Raw genomic sequence first — 18,273 nt, forward strand, 5'->3', positions numbered from 1 at the left:
AGCTGCCGCTGGAGTGCCACCGATCGTGATTGCGGCTTCCCGCGCCCCCCCCTCTCTCCCCCCCGCCGCTTGGGGCAGCAAAAACCTTGGAGCCGGTCCTGAAACAAGCAAACAGAATTTGCAACGCTGATTTATATAGTGCTTTCAAAAGATATGCAAAGATTATTTAAAACTCTGTCAGGTAGGTAAGTACCTGCTGATAGGGTAACTGAGGCAGAATGGTGAACTGATTTGACAAAGACCACAATGGGAGCCTGTATCAGAGCAAGATTTAGCAATCTGGAATTCAGGTCTCTAAATCTCTAGGCCATTCCATTTCTTGCCTTTAAAACACAGAACTTTCTAGATGTTTATACTTGTATGTGATGACGATACAGCCAACAATCTCTCTCTCTCTCTCTCTCTCTCTCTATATATATATATATATATAATTTGTGTATTTTCTGAGATGCTATCTTTACAGATAAATGTCAGTCTAAACTGAAAACCTATTAGTAATAGTCAGCTAGCAAATAAACCAGTACACATAGGGTTTAGGCCAGAAAAATCTCTAAAAATACACATGCTACTCTCAGATTTGACAGTGAAACAGAGAGTCCCTTGTCAATGTTTTCACTGAGGCCACACAGAAGAAAAGCCACACAACAATACCAGTTTAAATTCCATAAATATCTGTTAAGTGGCTTTGAGTAAATACTGTCTGAAACCAGAAGCCCCAGTTTACATCTTTAAAAATACTCACTGAATTTAAAGCCCGTGTTTACAACTCCATCAAGAGTGAAAACATGTTTAATGGAAGGTGAAGAGAACAGGGTTTGAATTCCATGTAATTTATCATTATCTTCCAAAAAAACACCATCCTGGCCACTATGGATGTAGAATCCCTCTACACCAACATTCCATACAAAGATGGACTACAAGCCATCAGGAATAGCAACCCCGATTACCATCATGGCAAACCTGGTGACTGAACTTTGTGACTTTGTCCTCACCCACAACTATTTCACATTTGGGGACAATATATACCTTCAAGTCAGTGGCACTGCTATGGGTACCCGCATGGCCCCACAGTATGCCAACATCTTTATGGTTGACTTAGAACAACGCTTCCTTAGCTCTCGTCCCCTAACGCCCCTACTCTACTTGCGCTACATTGATGATATCTTCATCATCTGGACCCATGGAAAAGAAGCCCTCGAATTCCACCATGATTTTAACAATTTCCATCCCACCATCAACCTCAGCCTAGACCAATCCACACAAGCGGTCCATTTCCTGGACACTACTGTGCTAATAAGCTATGGTCACACAAATACCACCCTATACCAGAAACCTACTGACCGCTATACTTACCTACATGCCTCCAGCTTCCATCCAGGACACACCACACGATCCACTGTCTACAGCCAAGCTCTAAGATACAACCGCATTTGCTCCAATCCCTCAGACAGAGACAAGCACCTACAAGATCTCTATCAAGCATTCTTAAAACTACAATACCCACCTGCTGACGTGAAAAAACAGATTGACAGAGCCAGACAAGTACCCAGAAGTCACCTCCTACAAGACAGGCCCAACAAAGAAAATAACAGAACACCACTAGCTGTCACCTTCAGCCCCCGACTAAAACCTCTCCAGCGCATCATCAAAGATCTACAACCTATCCTGAAAGATGATCCCTCACTCTCACAGATCTTGGGAGACAGACCTGTCCTCGCTTACAGACAACCCCCCAACCTGAAGCAAATACTCACCAGCAACCACACATCACTGAACAAAAACACTGACCCAGGAACCTATCCTTGCAACAAAGCCCGATGCCAACTCTGTCCACATATCTATTCAAGTGACATCATCATAGGACCTAATCACATCAGCCATACCATCAGGGGCTCGTTCACCTGCACATCTACCAATGTGATATATGCCATCATGTGCCAGCAATGCCCCTCTGCCATGTACATTGGCCAAACCGGACAGTCTCTACGCAAAAGAATTAATGGACACAAATCTGACATCAGGAATCATAACATTCAAAAACCAGTAGGAGAACACTTTAACCTGTCTGGTAACTCAATGACAGACCTGCGGGTGGCAATTTTGCAACAGAAAAGCTTCAAAAACAGACTCCAACGAGAAACTGCTGAGCTTGAATTGAAATGCAAACTAGATACAATCAATTTAGGCTTGAATAGAGACTAGGAATGGCTGAGCCATTACAAACACTGAATCTATCTCCCCATGTAAGTATTCTCACACTTCTTATCAAACTGTCTGTACTGGGCTATCTTGATTATCACTTCAAACAGTTTTTTTCTCTTAATTAATTGGCCTCTCAGAGTTGGTAAGACAACTCCCACCTTTTCATGCTCTCTGTATGTGTATATATATCTCCTCAATATATGTTCCATTCTATGCATCCGAAGAAGTGGGCTGTAGCCCACGAAAGCTTATGCTCAAATAAATTTGTTAGTCACTAAGGTGCCACAAGTACTCCTGTTCTTTTTGCAGATACAGATTAACACGGCTGCTACCGTGAAACGTTTTAAAGAAAGTCACACCAGTGAACTGGTGGAAGTCACTTAAGCAGTTGGATTCAGAGACTGCTGAAGTGATAATCTCACTTTTAATAGAAGTAGCTTCTTCTGCTGGCGTAGAAAGAATATTTTCTTCCTTGGGACTAATTCATTCCAAATTGAGAAATCGTTTGGGACCTGAAAAAGCAGGAAAGCTTGTTTTTCTTTTCCAGATTATGAACAAACAGGAAAATGAAGGTGAAGATGACTGAGTTAGCTGCAGAAGCCAAAATTTTAAGTTTCTCATGTTGACCTGACTGACACAATCGATTTAATTTTAGGTTTTTTTGTGTGTGTTTTGTTTTTTTGTTTGTTTGGTTTTTTTAAGTATTTAATTTAACTATTTAACAGATGTCCTGGTTTTAAAGGGACAGCCCCCCACTCCCTGTCCCATTTTTTCCACAGTTGCTATCTGGTAACCCTAGCCATACTACGCCTTAGGCTTAAGAAATGCTTGACATAAGTAAGTAACCAAAGAATAACCCGATGCCACAAGGTTACGGAAAAACATGTACCAATGGACGGTATTGCGAAAAATTAGCCATAAGATTAATTTTAGATCACAAAATGACCTAGAGGCACATTTTTTCTAATACGTGCCTTACCCACATGATAAAGGTTGTGCGTCAATGCTAATGAGAATAAAAGGAACTATAAACAAATTATAAAAAAACAGGATGCCCCAATATTCTTGGGGGACACAATACATATAAGGAAAAAGAGAGTGGACACTTTCATGCACATGCGCACAGCGTACGGGTAGTCAGAATCACAAGATAAAAGAGGGCTCCCAGATTGGGTAAAATTAATCTCCTATGGGGAGACTCCATCAGGAACCCTCCCTCTATTGATGATCAATTGGCAAGGCATCCATCACACCCTAACAATATTGTTAAGGATGTGAGTATGACTATATTTGTTACCGGTGCATAGGTCTTTATAGGATTTCCATATGCTTGGTTAATCATAACCTTAACTATCAGGGGGTAGCCGTGTTAGTCTGTATCTACAAAAACAACAAGGAGTCTGGTGGCACCTTAAAGACTAACAGATTTATTTGGGCATAAGCTTTCGTGGGTAAAAACCTCACTTCTTCGGATACATAGAGAATAAAGAAGTGAGGTTTTTACCCACGAAAAAAACCTTTGGACTAATTCATTCCAAATTGAGAAATGGTTTGGGACCTGAAAAAGCAGGAAAGCTTGTTTTTCTTTTCCAGATTATGAACAAACAGGAAAATGAAGGTGAAGATGACTGAGTTAGCTGCAGAAGCCATGCATACTAAAGAAGTATGCATCCGAAGAAGTGAGGTTTTTACCCACGAAAGCTTATGCCCAAATAAATCTGTTAGTCTTTAAGGTGCCACCAGACTCCTTGTTGTTTTTATAACCTTAACTGTAACTTTAATAAAACTTGTAAAACGGACTAGACCTTGTACTTGTAAATGTATATGTTGTCCATATCCTTGGTCTTTGTGTGTTCCTAGAGGCTCTAAATCTGAAGAAAGTCGCAGAGGTGACTTTCACTCTGTTGAGCTTGAAACTATAGCCACCAGAGCCGAACCCACAATGGTGCAATACAACATTACTAAATTCACTTTAAATCAAATCAAAGGCTACACCATGTTGACTGGTATTAATTATATTCCAATTCTTTTAATTTTTTATTGACTGAATCCCATATCAGCTTTTCCACTATTTAGTCCAGGAATGTTGGGGTGGTTGGACTGCACAGCACTATCTATAGATGCTGCTCATGGCACAAGACATGGAGGAGTACATGTGCAGTCCAACGGCCACTGCTACTAAAGATCTCTGATCCCAGGTGCAGGGGTGGCTGTCGCACCTACAGTGGAGCACCCATAGGGACATCACTCAAAGAAGAACTTCAAATTACAAAGAAGCCACCATTTACACTAGTTTAAAAGGAATTACGTTTTCTAAATGGGTCAATTCTATGTACCAGAGAAGGCAATGAGACAATAACTTGAGTGATAAATTATGAAATATCCTGCTAGTCCCTCCTCGATGCTTCAGAATTGGATTGGCATCAAAAAGTAATTGCAAAGTTCCAAATGTCGCTTGCCTAAGACACACAATAAAACTGACCACACAGTAATCTCTCTTCTCCACAAGAAATCCTTTCCTGAGAAGGCCTAGGGATTAAATAACCCAAGATATAAGATTTCCAGCCTTTCAACTACACTACGAAGACTCCTTATCTCCTGTCTCACTCCCAACACCTGCTGTTCTGCAGCAGAATCTCTCTCTCTCTCTAAAGAGGTACATCTTCTTCCTGACTTCTCACTATTGATGCTGGTGCTTAGAGAGGGAATAAATGGAAGCCTGTAATGGCATGGCACCCATCTCTTGCAAGCCCCCCTTCTGGTCGGAAAATTGTAATGGCATAGCACCCACCTCTCACAAGCGCCCCCTTCCGGTCAGGTGTGTCTGCAGTCTTTCAGTTTATGGTGACCTATCAGTGGTTTCTCAGGCAGTTTTTCAGTGACTCAGCCCTCCGGCCAAGTCACGCACACTGTCTCTATGTGAAACAAAAGAAACCCCTTCTGGGGTATACAGTCTTTAACTTGTCCCAGCCCTGGTATGGGTCCATACCCCCAGGGCTTCCTCCGTGGAGACACTGTCTTTTGCGGCCCTCCCTGGGCTCAATACTTACTCAGGCCCAGCACTAGCCACAAGCTCCTGCTTTGCTCCTCTGGTCCCTGCCCATACTGAGCTGTCTGTGATCCTGCTGCTCCTTCAGTCAGCCAGGAACACAGTCCTCTCTCCTCCAACTCCAGGCAGCAACTGACTGCTGCTCTGTCCTGCAGCTCTTTCTATATAGCCCTCCTGGGCCATGATCAGCTGCTTCCCCTACAGCCTCCCTGATCAGCTGCTTCCCCTGCAGCCACTCTAGCCCACTTGGAGGACCTCTCCACTGCTCCTTTCCTGAGACAAGTGTGGCAGGATTCTGAAGCCTCCAACAGGGGGTATCTGGGTCTAGTCTACCCCCATCACAAAGCCATTTTAACTTCTGCAGAAATAAAAGCCTGGAGTGGGGCAAACAGTATCAATATTTACTAAAAAGACAAGAACTCTGAATGGAGAAAGTCTGAAAATATAATATCTTCACTCCAGGCATTCAAGAGCTTACTGTTCTAAATCTGGCCAAGAAATTCTCTGGATTCTATCTTCCTTATATATAGAAACCTGTAAGAGCACAAATGTAAATGGACAGGAGATGGAAAATGTATAACAAGGAGGTATGCAACACTTTGGTTGCTGCAGAATGCCCATTTCAGAAACTTTGTGAATGATCCTCCTCCCTCCTGTTTCCAAAGGATCAGGTTTGGCCCTTGTGTATAGACAGACAAATAAGCAAAATATAAAAAAAACATATGAGAACAAAAGGCCTGTGTAATTATGTGACTAATTTGTGTGTGTAAACTGGATATTTATGAACCTAGTTATATGTATGTTCAGTTACCAAATTTTTATGTGCAATCAACTTTTTGGAAAACTTTGCCTTTGTTGAATCCATGTATCGACAGGAAAATGCCAGCATTTTCAGAGTTAATCGTTACATTATCTACAGGTAATAGAGGAAATACAGTGACAAGAAATTTCATGACACTGGCTGAAGACTGAGGGATGCACATTGCTGATTTTCATGCATTTCTCTAAGACAGATAAGTACTGTTTGTAGGATTAGTAGCCTACATTTCATTATAACTGGTTGTGGGTGATTTATACTTAAGAATGCTTGTCATCATATGTCCACAATATACAATACATATCTAAGTATTGTTTTGTTATAAATTTTTGCAACAGTGTTCCTTTAAATAATCTTTTTTGGCTGTGCATCTGAGGCAGCTAATGTTTTTTTAATCACAGAAACCCTACATAGCAAGTCAACTGTTTCCATGGAAACTGCAGAGTGATCATCCATTAATGCTGCCAAGATTTCTCTCTTTCCTAAATACAGGTAGATGTTTGCTCTGAATTAAAAAAAAAAAAAAGGTTGAATGAACGTTACATTCCCACGATAGTGAACTTCCACAGCTTCATGTGAGGAGTAAAGGCAAACGGGAGCTGGGGGAGGGGAGACACAAAAACAAACGAGAGGTTTTAATTTAGGGGACAAACTCCATCAGATTATTTTTTAATCTACAGTCTATCCATCATGGGAAATGCTGTTCCCACAGTGGTGAAAGGGTGAATATCAGAAAAGGAATGGAAGGCATACAAGCATGAATTAGCAGAGATTAACGCTAGGAAGGAGGGACAGGAAGATCGCTCATGGAATGAATTATTTTTTAGATTAATTAATGTCTGGGTCACTCACCTCTCTCAGCATATTGTTTTCCTTCTCCTTCTGTTCCAGCAGGCTCTCCAGGTGGTGGACATGCATCTCTGCTTCAGCCAACCGTCTTGTCCGCTCATGATCCTCCTCTGTGGCTTTTGAAGACAGTCCTTTACTCTGCAACATCTCCAGCAGCTTTTTGATGGACTCATCACGGGCATTTAAGGTCTGCTTCTGAGTCTCAATGCGCAATTCCATCTCTTCTAAGGTTTTGCGCAGCAGGAAAAGTTCCTTGGCCTGGCGCTCATGCTCTGCATGAAGCCGTTGGAAGTTCTCCTCTGTCAGCTCTGCCACAAACGGTTCACTGGGTCTACTGCTGCTGTCCTGCTGGAACAGCTGGTTCAGGTCCCGCTGGATCCGAAGCTCATCCTGGAGAGCCTGGATCGTCATCTGCATGTGCTAGAAGCAGAAAACTAGATCAGTGAATTCCCTTCCTTAGAGAAAAATTGGAAATACATGGGCTGCTTGAATCCTCTTGACCCATCAGTCAGAAGGAATACACAACAGCTGCCAACACTCAACATTTTTGACAGCAGATAACTATAATTTCCCCAACTTTGGGGGGTGGAGGGAGAGAGTTATTGAGCTGCAAGTTTTAAGGCCCTGAATGATGGAGAAAGATTCTCTTGCACGTAATTCCCCTATCTCCACCCACCCATGCAAGTCAATGTCCAGAATGGAAGAGTATTACTAGGAAAAATCAGTGTATTGAAAAAGTATAAATGAACACTTCGCTACTCTGTTATTCTTAGTTCATCTCACTTCAGCATCAAAGGCCCAAGAACTAGAGCAATTCCCTTGGACATCAGCAAACAAACAAGGAATAAAGAGACACTGGTTACTAGTGCTAACCTTTTAATAGAGTGAGGTACGAAACACTGTGGTAGATCATGAAGGAGCAATATCAAATTATTTTTAAAAATTGGTTATACATTTGGTTTCCCATCCCCCAAGAATCGTTATTATTAAAAAGATGTCAGTGTATGACTGCAGAACAATTCTCTCTATTACAATGCAACCACCCCCCCACCCCTCCATACACACACACACACAGGGGAGAGAGTCTCAGTCAACTGATTCAGGCTTGTAGGGCTCCCGCTATGGGGCTAAAAATAGCAGTGTAGATGTTCTGGGCTCTGAAATCCAGTGAGGGGTGTACGTCTCAGAGTCCAGGCTCCAGCCCAAGTGGGAATGTCTACAATGTTATTTTTAGCCCCATAGCGTGAGCACCATGAATCCAAGTCAGTTGACCCAGACTCTGAGACTTGTTTCCATGGGTTTTTGGGGTGTGTTTTTTGTTTGTTTTTGTTTGTTTGGCTGTGTAGATGTACCTGCTCTGTGAGTTGGTAAGCATTATTCCCATTTACAGAGGAAAAAAGGCACTGAATGAAATAATATCCAGGCAAGACAGGAAGTTCGTAGGAGATGTAAAAATAGAAACGAGGTCTGACTGACAAATCTGAGACAACCACAAAACTATCCTCTTTTCATGGTCAAGGCAAAGAGACGGACAAAATTCAGTTTGCCTTTGAACAGGCCAGCTGAATTGAATTCTGTGAGGCCTTCCTCGACACTAGAAAAATAAGTGCCTACATTACAGCAACTTCCAAAAACAGCACAGATGCAACCAGTGGTAGCAATAGCATAAGCACTAGAAAGGACAAGGAGACTGTAGGATTCCTCCAGTAATTTGTTTGTTGCATATTCCTCTGAAAAAGGGAACAGGGAGGAAGCGATATTTGCTACTTCATAAACACATGAATTTAGTCTATCTTTGTGGTTTTAACAGCTATTGCTGTTGTAGGGACTGATGTATGAAGGCAGTCTGTGGGGCTGTAAACAACTATTTCAGTACTACTTTCCTCACTACGTGAGAGTTCAAACACTCCAAGCCCCGTTATTTGGGGTCCCCTCCCCTCAAAGGGAGTTATCTCAAGATTTTGAGGTTTATTTGACCTTTTCTTCTATTTGTAATTTTATGATACTTGATAGTTACTGTTTCAGTTCAGCAGAAAATAGTACTTCAGTTATAATGATGGTTCTGGATCTCTCACACAGGTGTATTCCTGAACATGGATGATTATTTGTTGTATGCTGTAAGGTAAAGTGTATGCGGCAATCTGAATTTCTACCCACACATTTACTTGCAAAATGGAAGACAACTTATGCCCTGAGCACACCACAGCCTGGAATTGTAAAGCACTTTTAGCTTTCAATCTTCTTTGAAACAAATTGCCAGTGTCACTTCTCCAAGCTGCATTCCAGACAAAAATGTCATTACACTTCCACGCTTTAAAGCTCAGAAGAGCAACAGCAAGCATGTTAGGTGAATGAGGAGGAAGTCAGGCAGCCAAACTACTACAGTTTATCCAACTCATCCACGCAGACTAAATTGTAAGAAAAAATCTCATGCGCTCACATTCTCCTAATTTTCACCATTGCAATACCAATGGGACTGCACTGGTAACAAGAGAATTTGCACCAAAGAATTGAAAAGTGCTCCACTAAGCTCAGTGCAAATACCTAAGGTAGCCAGTCTATACACCAAAATGGAACTTATCTTTATTAGGGAAACTATACTCACCCCATTTCAACCACAGAGCATGGTCTGCTTAACATCCATATTTCACATGTATCCACTCTTACCTCGCTTTCCTCACTTTCCTCCCTCCAGGAAGGCATGAGAAGCAGCTTCCTCTGAATCACCACATGCATTAGAACAGCAGAATGGCTTCCTGTACTGCCACAGAAAATTAGTCTTAGGCTATTTATAACCCTAACTAAAAAGAAGTCACCACAACAAACTTCCTAGACTTGAATTTTTATAATCTGATTAATATGGGATCATGTCCCAGGCAAAGCTGTATCCCAGGAAAACATTACCACCTATTCCAGTATAAAACATCTCCCCAAATTCAGCATGAATGATTTTCCACAGATGCAATCAACATCTGAGCTGAGAAACTGAAAGCTATTTTTAAGTGGCTCAAATAGGGTAATTGTAAAAGAGAAAAATGTTGATGCCAATAGAAGCAGCACTTATGGAATTCATGTCATTTCAGATTCATGGGTGAGGACAACGGAGTTATGCCGTACCCAACGGAAGGGTCAGTAACTAGCAAATGTAGTCCAAGTATGTTTCCTAGGAAGAAAGAAGAGAGCTAAATGCTTTGCAAATAAGAGATCAGCAATATGTTTATGAATTACTGCTTACAATTACAATTAAATACTCTGAACTACTTAATTGAAAAAAAAAAAGATAATATGCAGTGTAGCAGTAAATTAAGATGCAGGAAATTTGACATGCTCTCCTTCCCAGTATATTATTGCTCTATAGAGTTCTTTTGTCTGCTGGCTAATAGGCTGCTTTTCTGTTTTTGATACCAATAGAACAGTGCCCTGTTGGTATGAACTATAAGGTGGTTCTTCAGGTGGGCATAGCTGTTCTTCTACAACATTTTAAATAGGACATACTCACTTCCCTCATAAACTGAGTTTTACCACTGTTTCTCATCCAGTTCTCTGCCTGCATTCTTTAAACATTGCAATTCCTTGGGAAAGGAAGGGAACATATTATTTATAAATCCATCTAATATTGGCCCCTGAAAAGCTAAGCCTAGTTTCAGATCCTGAATTCACTTGAAACCTCACTCAAGCTTGAAAGAGCCCATTGCAAGTGTCTCACATGATCTCAAAATAAATGTAAGACTATTTTCGTAATGCCTTTAATATTTTCAACACTCAATATTTTCAGTTTCCATGAAAAAGATGCCGTAGTTTTTAACATATTGTTAACAGAAAGCTCAATTTTAAGAGTAGGTAAAAATTGGAACCTACAGTACTTGACAATGTCTTTAGATTTCACGAACATAAAGACTTCTCTCTCTAGTGAGTTAGCCCTCTGCAGATGAAAAGGTAGTGAGAGAATCTTTGAGAGAAAATGCAAGTGATTACCCTGGAGGTCTTAGCGGGATAGTCAACTCAAAGCTCATATAACTCATTCAGTTCTTGATGTACTGGCACACAAAACTCTGACCCTCTGGGTCTGATCAAAATCCTGTATAAAGAAAAGCACCATCACAAAAGCATACTATGTTGCTCTGTATATTAAATGCCGTTCCAAAAGCACTGAGATAAATGAACTGGTGGTGTGGCAAGCCCTAGTGTGAACGAAACTGTGACTAAAATAGAAAGAGAGCAACACACATCCTCTTCCTTCTGTCTCAGCAGCCAGGTCAGGTAAAAGTAGAAAGAGGCGACACACACCTTCCCCTCCCAGCAGTCAAGAAGATGAGGAGGAAGACTTCCTTTTCAGCAGCCAGAGGAGAGGAAGGAGTTCCTCGCCTATCCCAGCACCAAGGGGAAAACCATGCCAATGTTACATAATACTGTGTCATGAATGATTGTCAATATATGACACAACTAATTTATTTACTGTGACAGATTCATGACATATACATGCCAGTACATCAGGATGACACACAAGTTTTTTGTGGTTCTCTGTGGCTCTGTTCAATGACCAAGCTACTCTCTATCAACTCTCTAGATGCAAAATGCTAAGTACTGGGAAAGACTGAGTTACCTTTGTATTCTTTGTAGCTTGTATATGTACCTTTATGATCAATAAAGCACAGAAAGCTTACAGGGGAAAAGGAAAATGGACAGAAAAGTACTATATAAATGATAGCAAACTAGGTTTATCAAGGTGTGTGGTGATATCCACCCCACACAAGACACAGCAGGTTAAATTCGGTCAATTAACCTCTTATGCTGCACCTGGAGCACAGCCTGGAATCAATAAGCCTAATGGAAGATGAAGTTCACCTGGGAGGGAGCAAGTTGGGCTTGTATAAAAGGATGAAGCTGAGACCAGAAAGGGGCTGCAGGGGAAGTAGTCTGTAGTTGCTCCCTGGGAGAAGGGAGGTTTGTTTGGGGCTACAGTGTCTGCCATGATGTCCAAGAGGGGAAGTAGTCCCCTGGGAGGGTCAGCAAACCCAGGGCAGTGGAACAGAAGATAAAAAAGGGAGCAGGAAGGCGTCTAGGGAAATAAAGTCTGGGAGCAAGCAGACTATAGTTGCTGGATATAGGGTCCCTAGGCTGGACTACAGAGTAGTGGGTGAGTCCAGGTTCCCTCCCAGCTGCTGGGAAAGTGGCACAGGGCCTAGCCTTGGAGTGAAAGACTGTCTGGAGCAGCATACAAACAGGTGATCCAGTGGGACTTCGATGCCTCTGAAGGGTAGGACTATACAGTGATCTGTCCAAAGGGCTGAATCACAAAAAAAGAGCACTGCGAGTCCTGGAAAGTGAGGGGGAATGCGGTGTGAGCAACCATCAGAAAGGGGGCATCAGACTAGAAAGGAGTTAATCCCCAGACATGGCCACAAGGAGGTGCCCCAACCCCGTTACACAAGGTTAAAGAAAGCCTCTGAGGCCTGGTCTACACTAACCCCCCCCCCATTCGAACTAAGGTACGCAACTTCAGCTACGTGAATAACATAGCTGAAGTCGACGTACCTTAGTTCGAACTTACCGCGGTCCAGACGCAGCAGGCAGGCTCCCCCGTCGACTCCGCGTACTCCTCGCGCCGAGCAGGATTACCGGAGTCGACGGCGAGCACTTCTGGGTTCGATTTATCGCATCCAGACAAGACGCGATAAATCGAACCCAGAAGTTCATTGCCTGCCGCCGAACCAGCGCGTAAGTATAGACAAGCCCTTAGAAACAGAACTTGGAATGACTGTAGGGTTGTCTTCCAGGGAGATAAGCTTTACAGTAGAGGGATTCCACCCAAGTTCTCCCTATCTCAAATGTTTTGTAGTCACAGAAATTGGCAGAATCTACATGAGATCATGAATTTGCTTTTCCTGCCAGCATCTCAGCACATATGAAAACTAAAAGCCCTCACTAACAAGCTACCTTTATAAGTCTTCCCTGAAATGAAAGTATTCCAAATGTCAGGAAAAGGATGAGCCACACAGAGCTGGGCAGCAACCATGCTCCAAAAGTTAGGAGAAACCAGGGCCACTAAAGCAAAACTCAATCACAAATCAGGAGAGAAAATAAGGAAGTCTTTCTTTCTCTCACTCATTCTCAAAGTGTTATCATTTGGGCAACATTTCTGAGATACAGATTCTGCTGAACGCATACCCAAGGCAAAAGCCTGTCTATCTGAAGGGAGTCCCTGCTGACATTCAGCTGCAGCCGATGCAGAGAAACTGACAAAAGGGCTAATGTCAGGTGTCCAGCAGGGCCCTGATGACACAGAACTTGCTGATTCCAAAAACACTGCATGCTCACTGTAAGATGGCTCAGGGGCACCAGGATCCTTATTTGTATGGAAATGACAGAGTGATTTTTATAGTGTGTAACTTAGCTTGGAAGCAAAGCTATGATTCTAATTGGCTCCCACTTAAATTAAATCCTAACAAATTAACTTGTATATTAAGAAAACCTTACACTGATTTATCTCTGAGACAGCAGAAGAGCAAGGAAGTAAACAAATTCTATAGATAAAGGGCTTAAGATTGTTGGTAGGACATCTCTCTGCTGAACCAGACTCACATGAATGACTCATCTGGTTTAAGGGGGTGTCATGAAGCAACAACACATCCACAAGAAACTGTAGAAGAAAAGCACCAACAGTAAATTTAAATCCTAAAAAAGGACAGGAGTAAACAAATTGATAGTCCTGTAGTCCAAAAGAAACCAAGACTGAGATGCAGACATCTGACTCTTAGAATTTAAAGTCTGCAGAACAAATAAATTTTAACTGAGTGCTGTCAGATCCAGTAACTACTTCCTGAAAATTCTGTTTGGCTGCCACTTTTGTACCATAATACACTTCTAGCAGGTCACTGGGCTTCTAGGTTATATATTAATTTGTTCTCCTGGCAGAAGTCACAAACACTCTAATATGCTAGAGTAGTCAAAGGAAAGTTATTTTTATAACTCTAAGCTAGTCAGTACCAGCTACCATTCCATGTCTGAATTTCTAAAGGTATCTACTCTCACTCTACTAAGAGGAAATCTCAAAGTTAGGACTTTCTGAAAACATAAAATCTAAAATGTGATCCTATTTGAATAATTTCTTAGTAAGCTATTATAGACAGATTGCCCTGAACAGATTAATTTTTTAACTAAAAACATCAAGAGTTGTGATTAAGTATCTTCTGTGCCAGCGGTGGGTGCATGGAACAGCTTTAAATCTGCTGATACAGGTGAAATTTCAAGTAAATCGTATGAAATAAGATTGGACTAGTGACTTGAACCTAAACTTCCATTCTGCACAGAACTGGACGCTTTGGTTTCAGGAGGGACAAAACAATTCACTTATGTGATGGATATAAAGGCTTACCAAGGCAACCTTTAAGGAGAAATAAAAAAATACCATGCCTTCTATGGAGTATGAGTGTCTCTCAACTACCAACAGGTACCTCTCCTATACCAAGCAGAGTGGACCTTGGAAAGATGTTTGCACACTCATGATCTTGGTGGCATTACATAATTTAAAAGGTCGTACACACACTTTCACTGGCAACTGGAATAATCTGAGCCATACGATAAAACAGCTCTTCTATATATGGCCTGAAGTGGGTCCATACCATCTGTTGCATTACACAGCATAGGATGACAAGTACTCTGTGTTGTGCAAAAATATGAAAAAACCTTTCAAATCTGGCCAAGCAATAAGCCTTTCAACAAAATCTAAATGCATACATGCTCAGTATAGATTGGTTAGAGTTTGGCAACTAAATTCCCCAAAGATTTTTATCTGTACTGAGCATGCTCCAACACAGAGATGCAGGAATTAAGCAGGATTTTCCCCGCAATTGAGACTCATGACGGCTGAGGGGTGGGTTACTGTGGTGCCAGGCACAGGAACCGAGGGACAGGGAAAATGTGTCTCTTGTGTTTTGAATATTCCTGCTGCTGGTATCCTGATACCATAAAAGAGAAGGACGCGATCTGACTGAAATGCACAGGGGTAAGAAGCTAAGCCAAGCTAGAGGGATGAAGTAGGGAGTGAACAAGTACATTATGATAAGGTGTCTGTGAGGGAAGACTAGGAGCTGTGACAAGGAACCCAGGGGGGAAGAGAGGCAGGAACATGGACAGGGAGCCAGAAGACGGTGAGGGGAGGCTAAAGATCAGACGAGGAGACTGGGGGCAAGGGGAAGGGAGACAAGAACTGACACAGGGATAGGCTGGAGAAGACATAGGCAGATAGGGTCAGGCTCAGGAAGAAATGGGGCAGAAGCATTTATGCCCTTTAGAACACACTTGCTCCAGAACCTGGAATTAAATCCAAGTTGAATTCCTCTGCAATGAGCAAATACCTGTGAAAATTATTGGTAAAGATTTGTGTGTCAACCTCCCCTAGTGGAGGAACACCATAAAGGATGACAACTGACTACTGCTATCAGTCATTCAGTTACCTCAGAGTGCTGTGCTCTGGATCTAAAGGTTCTAACCCTGCTGATGACCCATGTAGGGGTCAGTATGCTTCCACATGATAGAATTCGGGTTTTTTCAGTTTGCTTTTTTAAAAGCCTCGGAAAATCACTCACAAAAACTACCTTACAAGCACGTTAACAGTTCAAAATCAAGCACACAAAGTTAGTAAGTTACAGAATTAAAGTTGCCTATGCAATCTTAATTGGGACCCCTAGTGAATATGTATTATAATACAGTCCTTAATAAGATGATCACATATGATTTTCCATAGGTCCCTTGCCTCTTACAGTGCACATGATGAACTGTGCTCTGGGAATGAATCAGGGTTATGTAGTGAATGAGGCTCTTGACTGTAAGACCTCATTCATTACAGAAGTTAGAAGATGTATAGTGAATATATAAGGGATGGCACAAAAACAAAGAATGGTCTTATGGCTAAGGCAGCTGAATGTTACCCTGGACAGTTGGATTCTTTCCCTGAGAGTGATGCATGGTAAGTCAATTAAACCAAAACTTTTCACAGGTGGTCACTAATTGTGTGTTCTTCAATTTCTGAGAATGAACATTCTCACAGCTGCATCTGATGTCATTGGGAGCTGTGCTTTCAACATATAAAGCGCTATAAAATGCTAAATACTCTGAAAAAAAAATCAAACCCTAGGCAACTGAAATTATGCACTCAAAATTAGCAAACACTTTTGACCTTAATCTCTGCACCTCTAATTCCCCACCTTTAAACTGAAGATTAATACTACCCACTCACCTCAGAGGTTTTGTGAAATCAAAATCATTGTTTGTAAAGCACTCATACTATAGTGATGATGATCATCACAGAAAACTCCATGAGCAAATTAATAATTCTGTCTGCAAACCAATGAGGATAAATCAACATATTGAATACCTGCTTATTAATTGAGTGCTGTCCCTGTTCACTGAATAATGGGGGAGGGGAGAACAGGGCTGTAGAAAAAAATAGTATATGATCACAAAATTATATAACAATGCATGGGTACAAGGGAGCCAATTTAGGATCTACAGACAACCTCAATTCTGGCATTTGCCAACTTCTGAAAGTGCTTGACTTTGCAACGGAATACTCTTTTAATGTAATTTTTTACACGTGTGTGTACACACACACACACGGCAGGACTGGTAGCGCTGGCTATTATTAAGGTTGCCTTACAATTCTTGTTATAAGACCCTGTTTTTATTTGCTTATAACTTTGCAAATGTTGTGAAATTGGGCTGCAATTTCACATGCCAGGTGTCTGCCTCCAGCTGAAGTTTTTTAAAGGTGCATAACTTGGCCAAACCTATTCATTGTTCTGCCCATATTAAAAAATTCTGGAGACCTTTTCTTTGAACAGCTCTAGTGGCCCCATGCTTTGGATCAGGAATTTGAAATTTGGCAGAGGGGTGGGTGCCTTTGTGTAAAGGAGGTGCATTTTTCCATCCCTCTGAAAATTGAACTCTATGAATAGGTTTGGCCAAGTTATGCACCTTTAAAAAAAAAATTAGTTACTACATGCTTAGTAGACACTTGAATTTTTAGCAGCTACAGTCTCCAAAGATTCCATCATCACAGAGAATGCTGGAGCCTCTCATAGCTCCAAGCACAGACCAAGCTGTGCATGTGCCATCCCCATAGAGGAATTGAGCATGCTCCCTCAAGCCCAGGTCTATAAGGCTGAAGCTGGAATTTCCCTGTCATGGCTGCTCCAGGCCAGGCTGGGTCCAGGCACTGGAACTGAGAGCAGAAAGCCGTTCTCTCCTGTGCTCTCAATGATCCTGTCCGCTGGCACCGAGACAGCAAGGAAGAGGAAGCCATCTGATTTGAATGTAGAGGTGACAAGAGCTAGATCAGGAAGGAGAGAAAGGAGTAGATTGGAACAAGGAGTCTGGGGAGACAGGGACTAGAGGAGGGAGATAAAAACTCTGACAGGGACTAACTGGGCAAGGAGACTGGGACTTGGAGCCAGGGTAGTGGGAGGTTTGGAGTGGTTGGGTGGAGAAGCTGCACCTGGGAGATGGTGAGGGAAATAGGTTGGTAAGAAGGCTGTGAACCCAGTTGGCTGATGGTGAGAACACAGATCGGACAAGGAGCTATAGGAAGGAGGGAGGCAGACTGGGACTAGGAACTGATGTGGGAAACAGGGACAAGGGAGAAAGATCTGACAAGAAGCTAGGTGCTGAGAGCGAACTAGGACTAGCTGGGCAAAGAGACTGGAACAATGAACCAGGCAGGCAGTGGGAGCAGACTAAGACTGAATGAAGAACCCATAGGGCAAGAAAAGGACTGGGAACCAGTTGGAGGGTGGAGAGGGGAGAGACAGATTGGATGACAAGCTCGAGGGGGGACTGGATCTAATTGAGCAAAGAGAGTGGGACTGGGTGTGGAGAGCAGGAGAGACAGAAGCTTGGACAGTGAGCTCGAAGGGGGAGACTAGGACTGGCTGGACAAGGAGATTGGGATAAGAAGCCTGAGGACTGGAGACAGTGACTGAGTAGCCAGGAGAATGGGACTGTGAGAAAAGAAGCTGGAGCGGGGAAGACACAGAATTGACACAGGGACAGGTTGGAGTGGCAGTGCAAATATGGTCACGTTTGGAGTGAAAGGACAGAGGAATCTGTGCCCACTAGACCACATTCTTCTCCAAAGCATGAAATAGAACCCAAGATTTCTGAGTCTCATCATTCCTATGAAGTCAGGAAATATTTATGAAACCCCATGCATATGTGGGATGTAGTCTTTAATTTCATAATCACAGAAGAATGGTTTCCCAGAGGGCCCTGTCTTGGGGCAGGTCTTCACTACGGGGGGAGAGGGGGGGGGTCGATTTAAGATATGCAAATTCAGCTACGTGAATAGCATAGCTGAATT

General features: G+C 42.3%; 1 protein-coding gene across 7 annotated transcripts in view; it reads right to left on the reverse strand.

The window, feature by feature from the left end:
- The window catches only part of ERC1 (ELKS/RAB6-interacting/CAST family member 1), a 524,735-nt gene that overhangs the window by 407,769 nt on the left and 98,693 nt on the right, over window positions 1-18,273 (reverse strand). For all 7 annotated transcript variants that reach the window (XM_024204585.2, XM_024204602.2, XM_024204575.2 and 4 more), the window contains exon 3: window positions 6,921-7,337. In XM_024204585.2, the coding sequence (XP_024060353.1) occupies window positions 6,921-7,337 (417 nt within the window). The remainder of the gene's footprint in view (window positions 1-6,920; window positions 7,338-18,273) is intronic.

Source organism: Terrapene carolina, unplaced genomic scaffold (assembly GCF_002925995.2).
Source record: "Terrapene carolina triunguis isolate 2854851 unplaced genomic scaffold, T_m_triunguis-2.0 Scaffold190, whole genome shotgun sequence".
In the NCBI taxonomy this organism is placed as follows: domain Eukaryota; kingdom Metazoa; phylum Chordata; order Testudines; family Emydidae; genus Terrapene; species Terrapene triunguis.